The sequence below is a fragment of the Diabrotica virgifera genome, chromosome 1 (genome assembly GCF_917563875.1).
Source record: "Diabrotica virgifera virgifera chromosome 1, PGI_DIABVI_V3a".
Taxonomy (NCBI): Eukaryota; Metazoa; Arthropoda; class Insecta; order Coleoptera; family Chrysomelidae; genus Diabrotica; species Diabrotica virgifera.
The window spans coordinates 79,248,729-79,262,112 of NC_065443.1; the positions used below are offsets into that span (position 1 = coordinate 79,248,729).

Sequence of the window (13,384 nt, forward strand, 5' to 3'; positions counted from 1 at the left end):
CCATCAGAGCTCAATCCTTTTGATACCTTAGGTATATGGGATGAGTCAATTTGCCCCTTAGAAGGAGCGTGAGCCGTATGACTAAATCTGGGTCTCCCGTTTTATACCGCTAACGCAGCTTTGGGATTATAGCAGGGTAGTCTACGCTTCCGTTGATTTTCTCTATCTTACATAATGTAGCTATAGCCCGATCAAAGAACATAAAACTTTACGAAAACCTCAAAAAGAAATAAAGGAAGGTAGAAAATTTGGGAATAGGTAGTTGAAATTGTCTATTATTATACAGTGCATTCATAAAGTGTGGAAACGGTCTATTATCTCATGACTTAATTATTTTCAGAGTTAAAGCTCTGACATGTCGATTTTTATTTTTAAGTTATGATTTTTTAACGTATAGTACATAATAGTGACGTCATCGATTTGAACGTAATGACGTCATCGATGATTTTTTAAATGGTAATAGGGGTCGTGTGGTAGCTCATGTGAAAGGTTATTCAATTCTCTATTTATTAATATAAACATTAACATCATTATTTATACAGGGTGGCCAAAAAATAATTTTTAAATTAAAATAATTGATAAAGTATTTTTTTTTTATTTTGAAAAAAATTTCCATTTTTTTAGTCTGGCGTTCGAAAACTGTAAGCTGTTCCACAATTAAAACTTCCCCTGTTCCACTGTTTAAGCCTGCTATTAATAAACTTTTTTTGGTACGCAGGATCCAGGGCTATAATGAAATCGGGGTGCGATATGTTGTTAGGTATTTTATCAAAAAGATATTTGTCAATACAAATAATTTATTGAGTACTTAATATACAATATTTCAATGTATCTAATATTTAGTTAAATTTATTGTAGTAAATCCAAATCTGATGCTTCTTTGATCAATTCTTCGGCTTCTCTCTAAAAAAAAAATATTAACTTAAATACAATGTGCAACGAACCAAATTCATAATAATGATATATTAATTCTAGTACCTATCATTTTTAATTAATAAGTTTTATTAAAATTTTACATCGATGAATAGTAATGAGCAGGCTAAACAATTACATTTCTCTTTTTAATATGAAAAGTATTTAAGAAAAAAAATTAGTCAAATAATACCGTATGGAAAAAGAAAGCAATAATTCACTTCATTTTCTGGATTGCTAATTACAAAAGAGAATACAGGATATGCAACCAAAGTTTGTTTACATTGGTGTTACCATGTTACACATCATCGAAAACAGATTAAAAACCTATCTACATTACCAAATAACTCAGGAACAAGCGGGGTTTGTAAAGGGTAAAGGTACAAGGAAACAAATCCTGAACCTGAGACAACTCATTGAAAAGTCTAGAGAATTTCAAGTACCTATGATTATATGCTTCGTTGACTACCAAAAGGCATTTAATTGTGTAAGCTGGAAAAATCTGTGGTCAATTTTAATAGAAATGGGCGCACCAATGCACCTGGTGACACTTATTAAAAATCTGTACCAGTCCAATATAGCGACAGTACGACTAGATCATAAGTTCTAAAACAATTCAAAACCGAGAGAGGCGTTAGACAAGGATGCGTGTTGTCACCTGACTTATTTAACATTTATGGTGAAGATGTCATGAGGATGGTTTTAAAAAGATGGGCAGGTGGAGTAACAGTAGCTGGCAGGAAAATCTCCAATTTAAGATTTGCTGATGACACTACACTTATAGCAGCAAATGAGCAAGAAATGTTTGATCTCCTGCGAACAGTTGAGTACGAAAGCAAAAAAGTTGGTCTAAAAATCAATAAAGCTAAGCCAAAAATAATGGTGGTCGACAGATTCGACACTATTCAACCGACTAACATGTTACAAGAATACCAGATAGTAAACACCTTTGTCTATCTCGGGTCTAGTATAACTAAAGATGGTAACTGTGAAGCAGAAGTTCGAATATGTATTGGTATGGCAAAAAATGCGATGAGTCGCCTAACTAAAATTTGGAAAGACAGATCTATGTCTCAAAATATCAAGATGAGACTGGTGAATGCCCTTGTATTCTCAATATTTCTATACGGAGTAGAGACTTGGATTCTTCGCGCATGCGAGCGCCAAAAAATTTATGCCTTTGAGATGTGGTACTGGAGAAGAATGCTGCCCATACCTTGAACAGCTCCTAGGACGCACGTTTCCATTCTAAACCAACTCAAGATTAAAAAAAGGCTGTCCACAATATGTCTGCAACGAATTCTGCAATTCTTTGGTCACGTGGTACGCAGAGGTGACGACAGTTTGGAGAGATTAATTGTTTCTCGAGACGTTTCGGGGAGAAGATAAAGAGGACAATCACCAACTAGATGGTCCGACCAAATAAAGAATTAAGCTGGAAACTCATTCTGCGAAGCTCTTAGAGCAGCTGAAGATAGAGACCAATGGAGAAACACTGTTAGGAATATTGGAAGAAATCACGATCCTCAGTAATGGAGAAACGACAAGAGAGAGAGAACCAAAGTTTACAGAAAACCAACACACTCCAACAGATATTTCAATTACCGCTAAAATCACAACGTAAACATCAAAAAGGCATTATCAAATCATTATATGATAGAGTTTTGGAGAGGAAGGAAGATTGTCGGAGCTCTACACAAACTAGTTACTGTTGGAATTCAACTTTATTATTTTTGTTAAGTGTTATAATACACATGTGGGGTCTTCCTTCATGGGTGGGCCAATTCTCCGAATGCATTAGGGCGATAAACTCTTACCTAAGGTTGCACATGTTACAAGGGATGTGAATGTCAGAACTGTATGTTAGTGTTAGTTCTGCGTTCGATACAGTAGTCTAGAAGAATATCTCGTTGTAGAAACACGTATCTTAATTTCTTTGTATATTATTATAATACGTTTCGGTTAAAATAAATAGTTTGTTTACTATTATTTGTACCCTTTATTATCTACTATTTCTAATAGGTTCTGGGCTCAGTTACGTTGTTAGCTCACCTGTATTAAGATAATAATTAAAAGTGTACAGTCGCGAAATTTTCGTGTTAACCGAATACATAATGGCGGAGAGTGCGAAATATAACGTCGAAAAGTTGAACGGCAAGAACTATCAATCTTGGAGTTATTTAGTGAAAATGTTACTCATCAATGCTGATCTATGGGAAATAGTTTCGAGTGAGTTACCATTAGAAGCAGATCGAAGCAGTTCTTGGAAAAAACAAAATGATAATGCTTTGTCAACTATAGCCTTACTTGTTGACGTTAATCAATTAGTGCATATCCGGAACAGGGAATTCGCGCGCGATGCGTGGATAGCGCTAAGGGAGTATCATCAGAAATCAAGTTTGTCTAGTATGGTGTTTTTGTTAAAGCAAATCTGTAGGCTATCGCTAGAGGAGAATGGTGATATGGAAGCACACATTAGTTTATTCCTAGAATCGTTGAATAAACTGGCCGCCTTAGGGGAAGAAATTAAGGACAGGTTCTCAGCAGGAATTTTGCTGGGAAGTCTTCCAGACTCATACAGTTTTTTGATTACAGCGCTGGAAAGTAGGCCATCGAGTGAATTTACTCTAGAATTTGTTACGAGTAAATTAATAGATGAGTACAGGAGACGTCAGGGAGCTTTGGGAAGAAATCAGGAGGAGTCGGTGATGAAGTCAGTATACGAGGGTAACAAAAATAATGATACTGTAAGGGCAGAAGCAAGGCAGTGTTATTATTGTAACCGGAAGGGCCATTTTAAACGAGATTGCTTTAAGTACAAAGCGTTTAAGAAGGAAAAGGCCAATAAAGTCACTGAAGGTACTGATGATGCATGTTTTACGGTCAATTATAGCTCAAGGGACGGAAAAAGGGATTCTGCTTCGTGGTATGTGGACTCAGGAGCTTCGAGCCACATGGTTAATTACAAAGGATTCTATACCCAATTTGACGGTAGCAGAAAAGGCGTTGTAAGTTTGGCGGAGAAAGGGCAATACTCCGAGGTTCAGGGTATAGGAACAGGACTTATTGAGTGCGTGACTGGATCGGGAGTGGAAAATTTAAAAATCGACGAAGTGTTGTATGTGCCGGGATTAGACTCAAATCTGCTTTCGGTGAAAAAGCTAACAAGTGCGGGACATAATGTGCAATTTGATAAAAACGAGTGTAAAATCGCTTTACACGGAAAAGTCGTCGCGAGTGCGGTGCCTTCACCGGACTTATACAAACTTTCAACTGTGGACCATGGATTGAGTGCTGTGGAGCACTCCAGCAACTGTCAACATGCATGGCATAGACGGTTTGGACACAGGGACATGGATGCAGTCAAACACTTAATGGAAAAGAAAATGGCAGTCGGGATTGATATGACTGACTGTAGGATTAGGGAAACTTGTGAATGCTGTATGAAAGGTAAAATTTTACGTAAGAGTTTTCCAAAATTTTCTCATAGCAATACATTTAATATTCTTGACTTATTACATTCGGATATTTGCGGGCCCATGAAGACTGTTACTCCAGGGGGTAAACGTTATATTTTGACTTTAATTGATGATTTTTCTAGATATACAACTATATATTTATTAAATCATAAAAATGAAGCGGTAAAATGTATAAAAGAGTTTATAGAATTTGCGAGTAATCAGTTAGGTAGGGTTCCAAAAGTAATTAGGTCGGATAGGGGGTGGCGAGTACGTAAATAATAATTTAAGGGAATTTTTAAAGGGTAAAGGTATAAAAATTCAATATACAGCGGGGTACTCTCCAGAACAAAACGGGGTTGCAGAAAGAAAGAATCGATCTCTAGTTGAAATGGCTAGGTGCATGTTAATCGATGCGGGTTTAGCAAAGAAATTTTGGGGGGAAGCGATAGTGACAGCCAATTATTTGCAAAATCGATTACCTACTAAGTCGAAAGAAAAAACGCCCTATGAATTGTGGCATAAAGTAACACCGAATGTGTCGAATTTGCAAATATTTGGGTCTACGGTTTATAGCCACATTCCCAAAGAAAAAATGAAGGATAAATTTGATCCAAAAGGTGAGTCACTGATATTTGTAGGTTACTCTGATGAATCAAAAGCGTATAGATTGTTAAATGTAGATACAGTCCGTATTACAATTAGCCGTAGTGTGGTGTTTTCCAAGAGAAATATATGCGTCGAGAAAAAGGAGGCAAAAAGTGAGGAAATATCCATTGGGTCCATGATGGAAGGGGAAAAAATAGAGCCAAACGACGTAGAAGACAGAGAGGTTGCAAATTTTGAAAACACGGAGGAAATAGAAAATTCTACGGACACATCTAACACGTATGAGAGCTTAAGTTGGGAAGAATCCCATGACGATGACGGTGATTCTAACTATCAATTAGATACAGATCTCGATATAGAGAATTCAGGTGATCGTAGATCTAGCAGAATAAATAAAGGTATTCCACCTGAGCGCTACATAGCAAAGTTGACAGAACTCGAAGAAGTAGAACCTAGAAACTTTAAAGAAGCGCTTAAAAGAAGTGATAGTGAAAAATGGAAGCAAGCTATGGAAGAGGAAATCACGTCATTAAGGAAAAATAAAACTTGGGATTTAATACAAGCACCAAAGGGAAAGAATATAGTCTCATGTAAATGGGTATTCAAGTTAAAAACAGGCGAAGATCAAAGCTCGAAGAAGTACAAAGCACGGCTGGTAGCAAGGGGTTTTAGCCAAAAGTTCGGCGTAGACTACGATGAAGTGTTCGCTCCGGTTGCGCGGCAAGCTACTCTTCGAATTTTATTGACAGAGGCATGGAGAAAAAATCTCATAGTAAGGCATATAGATGCAAAAACAGCCTTTCTAAATGGAGAACTGTCAGAAGAAATTTTTATGAAACAGCCTGAGGGATTTGAAGAAAAGGATACAAGTTGTGTTTGCAAATGAAATAAAAGTTTATATGGTTTGAAACAATCTGCCAGAACTTGGAACAAAAAGCTTGATGAAGTTTTATCTAAAGAGAATTTTTGTAAAAGCAATATTGATACATGTTTATATATCAAGGTAATAAATAATGAAAAGGTTTACGTACTTATATACGTGGATGACATTTTAATAGCAGCAAAGGATTCACAGGTAATAATTGATATATTTGAAGAGAAACTAAAATGTAATTTTTATATAAGGAGTTTGGGATTATTACAAGATTATTTAGGTATGAAGATTGAAATGTGCGGTAAAGGGATATGTAGTTTAAATCAGGCCAGTTGTATTGACAAATTGCTGAACAAGTTTATGATGAAAGGTGGAAAAGAGTTCAATATACCGCTAGATGTTGGATACTATAAGCCTAGCAGAGAAAAGCCGGTGAAAAACAGTGAAATATATCAACAATTGATTGGTGGTTTATTATATATTGCGGTAAATACTAGACCGGATATATTGGCAAGCGTCACCATACTAAGCCAACAGAATAAAAATCCAAATGAAGTAGATTGGAACGAAGCAAAGAAGGCGTTAAGATATTTAAATAAAAGTAAATATAAAAAGCTTATTTTAGGACAAGAAGGGACAGATAGTGCATTATACGGCTATGCAGACGCTGACTGGGCAGAAGACAAGGGGAACAGAAAATCAAATAGCGGGTATATATTTTTATTACGGGGTTCGCCTATAAATTGGGGATGTAGAAAACAGAATTGCGTGTCTCTATCATCAACTGAAGCAGAGTCATAACATTGGCTGAAGGATGTCAGGAAGCAATTTGGTTAAAACAGGTTATAAAGGAATTTGTGGGTTTAGAGCCGGAATTAGTTATATAGAAAAAGGGGTTGTTAACTTTAGGTATTGTCCTACCGAGGATATGATAGACTATATGTTGACTAAGCCGCTGAATAGGGTTAAGTTAGAGTACTTAAGTAGTAAAGGGGGTCTGTTTGACTAATTCAAAAATAATTTTAGTTGCGAGGGCATGTTGGAATTCAACTTTATTATTTTTGTTAAGTGTTATAATACACATGTGGGGTCTTCCTTCATGGGTGGGCCAATTCTCCGAATGCATTAGGGCGATAAACTCTTACCTAAGGTTGCACATGTTACAAGGGATGTGAATGTCAGAACTGTATGTTAGTGTTAGTTCTGCGTTCGATAAAGTAGTCTGGAAGTATACGTTGTAGAAGACACATCTTAATTTCTTTGTTTGTATATTATTATAATACGGTTCGGTTATAAAATAAATAGTTCCTTTAGTATTATTTGTACCTTTTATTATCTACTATTTCTAATAGTTACACCCTCAAAAATGAACTTTTAAAGGGTCGAAATATTTAATAAATATAGTTAGAGTATTAGACAATCATTATATAATACATCTGAACAAATTTCATTCTTTTTAAGCTTTTTGATAGGTTTTAGCAATAAGGGGTAGTTTTCACCCTTCAAAATTAAATTTTTAAGGGTTTAAATAATCAGAAATTATATTAAGAATATGAAACCATTATTAGATAAATCATCCGAATCAAATGTAATCCTCCTTAAGCATTTTTGAGCAATTTTGAGCAAATTTGAGCAATTAGGGGTAGTTTTCACCTTTAAAAATGAACTGTTAAAGGGTCTAAATAGTCAATAAATATAGTTAGAGTATTAGACAATCATTATGTAATGCATCTGAACAAGTTTCACCCTTTTTAAGCTTTTTTATAGGTTTTAGCAATAAGGGGTAGTTTTCACCCTTAAAAGATAAAAAGCGCCCATCACAATATGGATTTTAAAGTAGAGGGTAAGGTAAACTTAATTCCAAATTTTCATGCAAATCGATCCATTCTGTAAAAATTGCGAGGTTTTGTCCTATTTTAAACTTCATTACTTCTATGTACATTATGTACTTTGTTTTTTTTTTCGTATTGAGATCAAGTCCATGTTTTCTACTTATATTTGATAACCAGTTGTTATTATTGATAATAATTATTTTAAAAACAATTTGGGTTATTTTGGCTTACCTCATCCAACATTACATCAGCACTTATATTTTCGTCTCCCATATCCAACTGCACATTACCTGAATCCTAAAAAATATAAGCTTAATATGAGCTTTTTAACTTCATTTGCAGTTGGTTTCTAATCTATTTACAAGCGTTGGTACAATGAGTATCTTACATCGTATTCATTTGGTTTTCAATTTTCTCTTCTTTAGCCAGTATTTCTGTCTTTAGCTTTGCTGCTCATGAAAATGTTAAAAATGAAAATGGAGAACTGATGATAAACTTCTGCACCAATAACAAACTTACAATAAACAACACATTTTTTGACCACAAAGACCAACACAAATATACATTCAATAATACCCGTGGACAAATATCAATGATAAATTATGTTGTAACCAACAGAGATATACAAAATATACATCCATCAAAAATAATCGACGTAAGATGCCTCAACTCAGCAGATGTAGGTAGCGACCACAGCCCAGTATTATGTAAAATAGGAATCATTATGAAATACTTCACACCCAAGAGGCAGCACCAACACAAACAAAAATCAAAGTCGAAGGACTAAATACGGAATCCACAAAAGAATACAAAAGAATATCAGAGAAGATTGCTGAGAATATAATATTAGAAAACGATAACATCGATGAAAGCTGGCAAAACTCAAAGATAACATAATTAACGCTGCACAGAGTCACTTGGAGAGAGAAAAGTAACGAATACTCACATATTAAAGAAGAAAATCCTGTGGCTTAGAGAGGAAGTGAAGATAAAATGTGAAAAAAAGAAGAAAGCCTTTTTACAATACAGAACAAAACAAACACAACCACTACAAACGAATCAGAAACGAAACGAATACTTTAATTTAGTGAGACAAATAAAAAGAGAGCACTGGCAGAGTTTCTCAAAACAGATGGAACACGACTTCTACTAAACGCAAAAAGAAGTATGGAGAATGGTCAAAGGGCAAAAAAGGAGATGCACGAGTTAATAAAAGCGAAACATTCAAAAGGAAACATGGGCAGACTACTTCCGATCTCTATTTGCTAAAGGCGACGATAATGAACCACCAACACCTGAAGTTACGACAAACGAAGAAATAAACATCGAAGAGGGAGAGGTAAAGGAAGCTTTAAGAAAATTAAAAAATAGAAAATCTCCAGGAGAGGACAGAATATCGAACGAACTCCCAAAGTACGGAGGACAAGATCTAACTAAACTAATACAAAAAATAATAGCACAAAAGAGAATACCACAAGAATAGAGCTCAAGCATCCTAATACCTCTCTTCAAAAAAGGAGACAAATCGGACTCGGAGAATTACAGAGGAATTAAGATATTAAACACAAAATTAAAATTAACAACCAAAGTGATAACAAACAAATTGAATGAAATTAAACCACTAGCAGAAGAACAACAAGGTTTTAGGTTGGGTAGGTCGTGTACTGACGCTATATTTATAATGAGGCAAGTTCAAGAGAAATCGTTGGAATACAACAAACCGGCATATTTATGTTTCGTGGACTTTAAGAAAACATTTGACAGGGGCACATTAAAGGACATTATTCATTTGTTATACTCGAGAGAGGCACATCGAGAAATAATTAAAACGATCGAAAACATCTACCAGAACAACACAATAAAAGTAAAAGTGGAAGATGAACTAAGTGACCCAATTGAAGCCGGCAATGGGATAAGACAGGGGGATTCCTTGAGTCCTTTATTGTTCAACCTGATCATGGACGAAATAATAAAAAAGTAAGAACTAAAAAATGATACTAAGTGGGAGAAAAACAATTTAAAATAGTCTGCTATGCAGACGATGCAATACTAATCTCTCAAAGTGAAGATGATTTACAACGTATGCTGCACCAATTTAACATAACCGCCAGAAAATTTAACATGTTAATTTCCTCAAAAAAGAGAAAATGTATGGTTATAAAAGCAGATCCAATAAGATGTAAATTGAACTGGAAGGTCAGACAATAGAACAAGTGATGGAGTTTAAATACCTAGGTATCACACCATCTAGCTACGGAAGAGTCGAAACAGAAGTGGAAGATCAATTGAATAGAGCAAACAGAGGTTGCCTGCAGGTTGCAGGAATGACATAATATGGAGAAATAAAAATATCGGAAAAGAAATGAAAGGCAGAATTTACAAAACAGTCATTAGACCAATGATGACATACGCGGCAGAAACACGACCCGACACAGAGAGGACAACAAGATTGCTCGAAACAGCGGAGATGAAAACCCTTTGAAAAATCGATGGTAAGACTCTATGGGACAGAGGTAGAAGTACAGATATATGACGGAGATGCAAGGTGGATAACATTAATAACTGGGTAAGAAACAGAAGAATAGAATGGAATGACCACATAAGCCGAATGACAACAAATAGGGTAGTCAGGATATCGACAGACGGTTCCCAATAGTAAGACGGACAGTGTGGGAAGACCACGAAAACGATGGAACGACAACTTACTAGAGGCACATTGAAAAAATAGACATATTCATGTCTATACAAAAAGAAGAAGAAGCTTTGCTGTTCGGAACCTGTGTCATTACAAAGATAGGATCTACTACAGTGTAACTCTGTATTGCTTGCCGTCTCATTTAGTACTTTATTGAAAAAAGACCAGAAATCTTATATTTTAACAATGTATTTTATAAATATTTATATACAATGATGAGTGCTCTAATTACCGGAAAAATAACGCAAAATAACGAAAATATAATACGTTGGAGTATAAAAAGGAATGAAACTAGTATAGGTGGGAAATTATCAATAGAAACCTATAAATTTATATTATATTGATAGTTTGCCCACCTTTAGACTTATCGGAAGAGTTTGACAGCTGCCACTGTGACAGGAAAATTTTATAAAATTTTACAGTTTTGACAATCTTGACAGTTTGACTCCGATACGTCTAAAGGTGGGTAAACTATCAATATAATATAAATGTATAGGTTTCTATTGATAATTTCCTACCTCTACAAGTTTCATCTCTTTTTATTTCACAACGTATTGTGTTTTCCGTCTTTTGCGTTATTTTGTCGGTTATTAGCGCATTTATCACTGTATATAAATATTTATAAAATAAATTGTTAAAATTTAAGATTTTTGTTTTTAAATGCTCTGGAAAAGATAAGCAAGTACTAATATACAGACTACTTGCATAGTTTTTTAATATAGTACTAAATCATATTTAATATAGTGCTGACACAGGTTTCGAGCAGCAGAGCTAAAGACAAAAATACTGGCCAAAGAAGAGAAACTTGAAAACCAAATTAATAATATGTAAGATACTCATTGTACCAACGCAACGCTTATTTAAATGGATTAGAAACCAACTATTTCTAAAACAGAGATACAAATATACTACTAATATTCAAACGAAAACTATTATGTAACTTTTGCCTTAGTTTCTTCCTAGTCCTTAGCTGCATTCCTCCAGTTTAAATTGCTATTCCACTCACCAATCTCACCAATATTGATAAAGTGTGTAAAACCTTGTTTTAAATTTAGTATTTTTGGTGGGAATAAGTCACAATTTTTGGACTTCCACTTCGAAAATCGAAATGTCGAATAAACTTTATTTTGTAACATTGTGGCTTATTTTCACCTAAGATCAGACCATTTCCTTCTACTTTGTGCAATTGAAGCCTTTATTTGAAAAACAATACATGCCCATTTTTCTCAAATTTGACTTTATGTACTTTTCTCATAGTAATCTTCTCGTAGTTTATTTATCCGTCATAACACACAGTGGCGTAGCTAGGGTGGGTGACACCCGGGGCGGTAATCGATGGTGTCACCCCAAATCCTAAAAATCCGATAACCGTATGTTTTGAATAATGAAAAAATTAAGAATTATAGTTAACGAAACTGCAGTAAATAGTATATCATCGTCGTCGTCTAACCGCTATCGTCCACTGCTGAACATAGGCCTCTTTTAAGTTTCTGCATGTCTCCTATCTCGAGCTACCACTACCTAGTTCCCGGCAGTTCTATATAATAGTTTATTTACTTTTTTGTTTTACACTATGTGAATGAATTAAAATATTTTTTTAGCTTTACTAGCGAAAAGTTCTGAAATCACATTTTCTATATTTATGTTTTGTGTTGCTTCATGTTCGATAGTTAATCATCATCATCCAGCCTCAATAGTCCACTGCTGAACATAGGCCTCCTCCCCTCGTTTCCATCTCCATCTATCCTGCGCCGCTCTGATCCAGTTTTTTTAGCTTTCTTAAGTCGTCAGTCCATCTTGTAGGCGGTCGACCGACGCTTCTCTTGTCTTCTCCTGACCTCCATTCCAGTAACCTCTTCGTCCATCGCCCATCTGTCGTTCTGGCTATGTGTCCTGCCCATCTCCACTTCAACCTGGCTATCCTTTCGATGACGTTAGTCACCTTTGTTCTTCTGCTAATTTCTTCGTTTTTGATTTTGTCTCGCATTGTTATTCCTAACATTGACCGCTCCATTCTCCTAACATTAATTGCTCCGTTCGATAGTTAATAAACCGAGGTTATTAAGCCTTGTTGACGTCATTGTTTCTCACAAGTAATTCTTGATTGATTTTAGCTTCCCAAAACTTCTCTCACATGAAGCAACCGATGCAAAAATGGTCATAAACAAGTTTAAGGCGACCAAGTTTGGGAGAGATTCCATAAAATCGCATTCCACCATGAATTTTAAAAAGTCTACAGCTAACCATTTAGATACTGTAATATTGGCCGCTTGTAAAAGTCTTCTAAGCCTTGGTATTTCTAGCAGGAGGTCTTCTTCTGATACCTCTTCATGGTAAAAGTCACAAAATGTTTTACTGTTCGTGGAAAAGTAAAGTGTGTGTCTGCACAGCCTCGAACAAAAAAGCCATATGGATGGACTGATCTGGTTTCGAGTTCAACATTGAATGTCAAAACATTTCAACATAATATTATCTTTTTGAAGTTCGGCTCGAAGTGTAGAGTTTTTAGGTAGAAATGTCGTCGTCTTCATATTTTGTCGTTGCAAAATATATGTATTACTTTATTTTATAATATGATTATGTTTTTCTTCAATATAAAGACGAAGTACCCCTATTTTGGTCGCTGATTGATCAATGCCTTTAATTATACAAAGCGGGCATAAGGTTATGTGTGGAACCTCTGGTGTATACATTTTCTTGTTGATGAGAGACTTTGTAAATTGAAGGAACAACACTATAAAAATGTTCTGCCAATACTTTAACTGCAGCCAGCATAGTGCGCAGTGACTGAGAACTCCAACGCGTTGTGGAAAGTCGCTTAACAGATGTTTTGCTGTGTTTAATAAGCACTTCCTAGCAGCTAATGGAAACACATAAAAAACTTAAAAATTGCTTCTTCAGTTCTGAAAAATGTTATACAAGATGTGTTTTGTGCAAAAGAGTGCTGGCCACATAAATTAATTAAATGATCAATAGATCCGAGGAAAATGGCCTTTTTGATTTT

At 35.2% G+C, this 13,384-nt stretch overlaps 1 protein-coding gene across 1 annotated transcript in view; it reads right to left on the reverse strand.

The window, feature by feature from the left end:
- Positions 1–779: 779 nt before the first annotated feature.
- LOC126878958 (uncharacterized) overlaps positions 780–13,384 on the reverse strand; it is a 40,023-nt gene continuing 27,418 nt past the window's right edge. Inside the window, exons 4-5 of the mRNA XM_050641827.1 lie at positions 7,917–7,982; positions 780–903 (exon numbers count right to left, since the gene is read on the reverse strand). Of these exons, the coding sequence (XP_050497784.1) occupies positions 850–903; positions 7,917–7,982 (120 nt within the window). The 3' untranslated portion in view covers positions 780–849. The remainder of the gene's footprint in view (positions 904–7,916; positions 7,983–13,384) is intronic.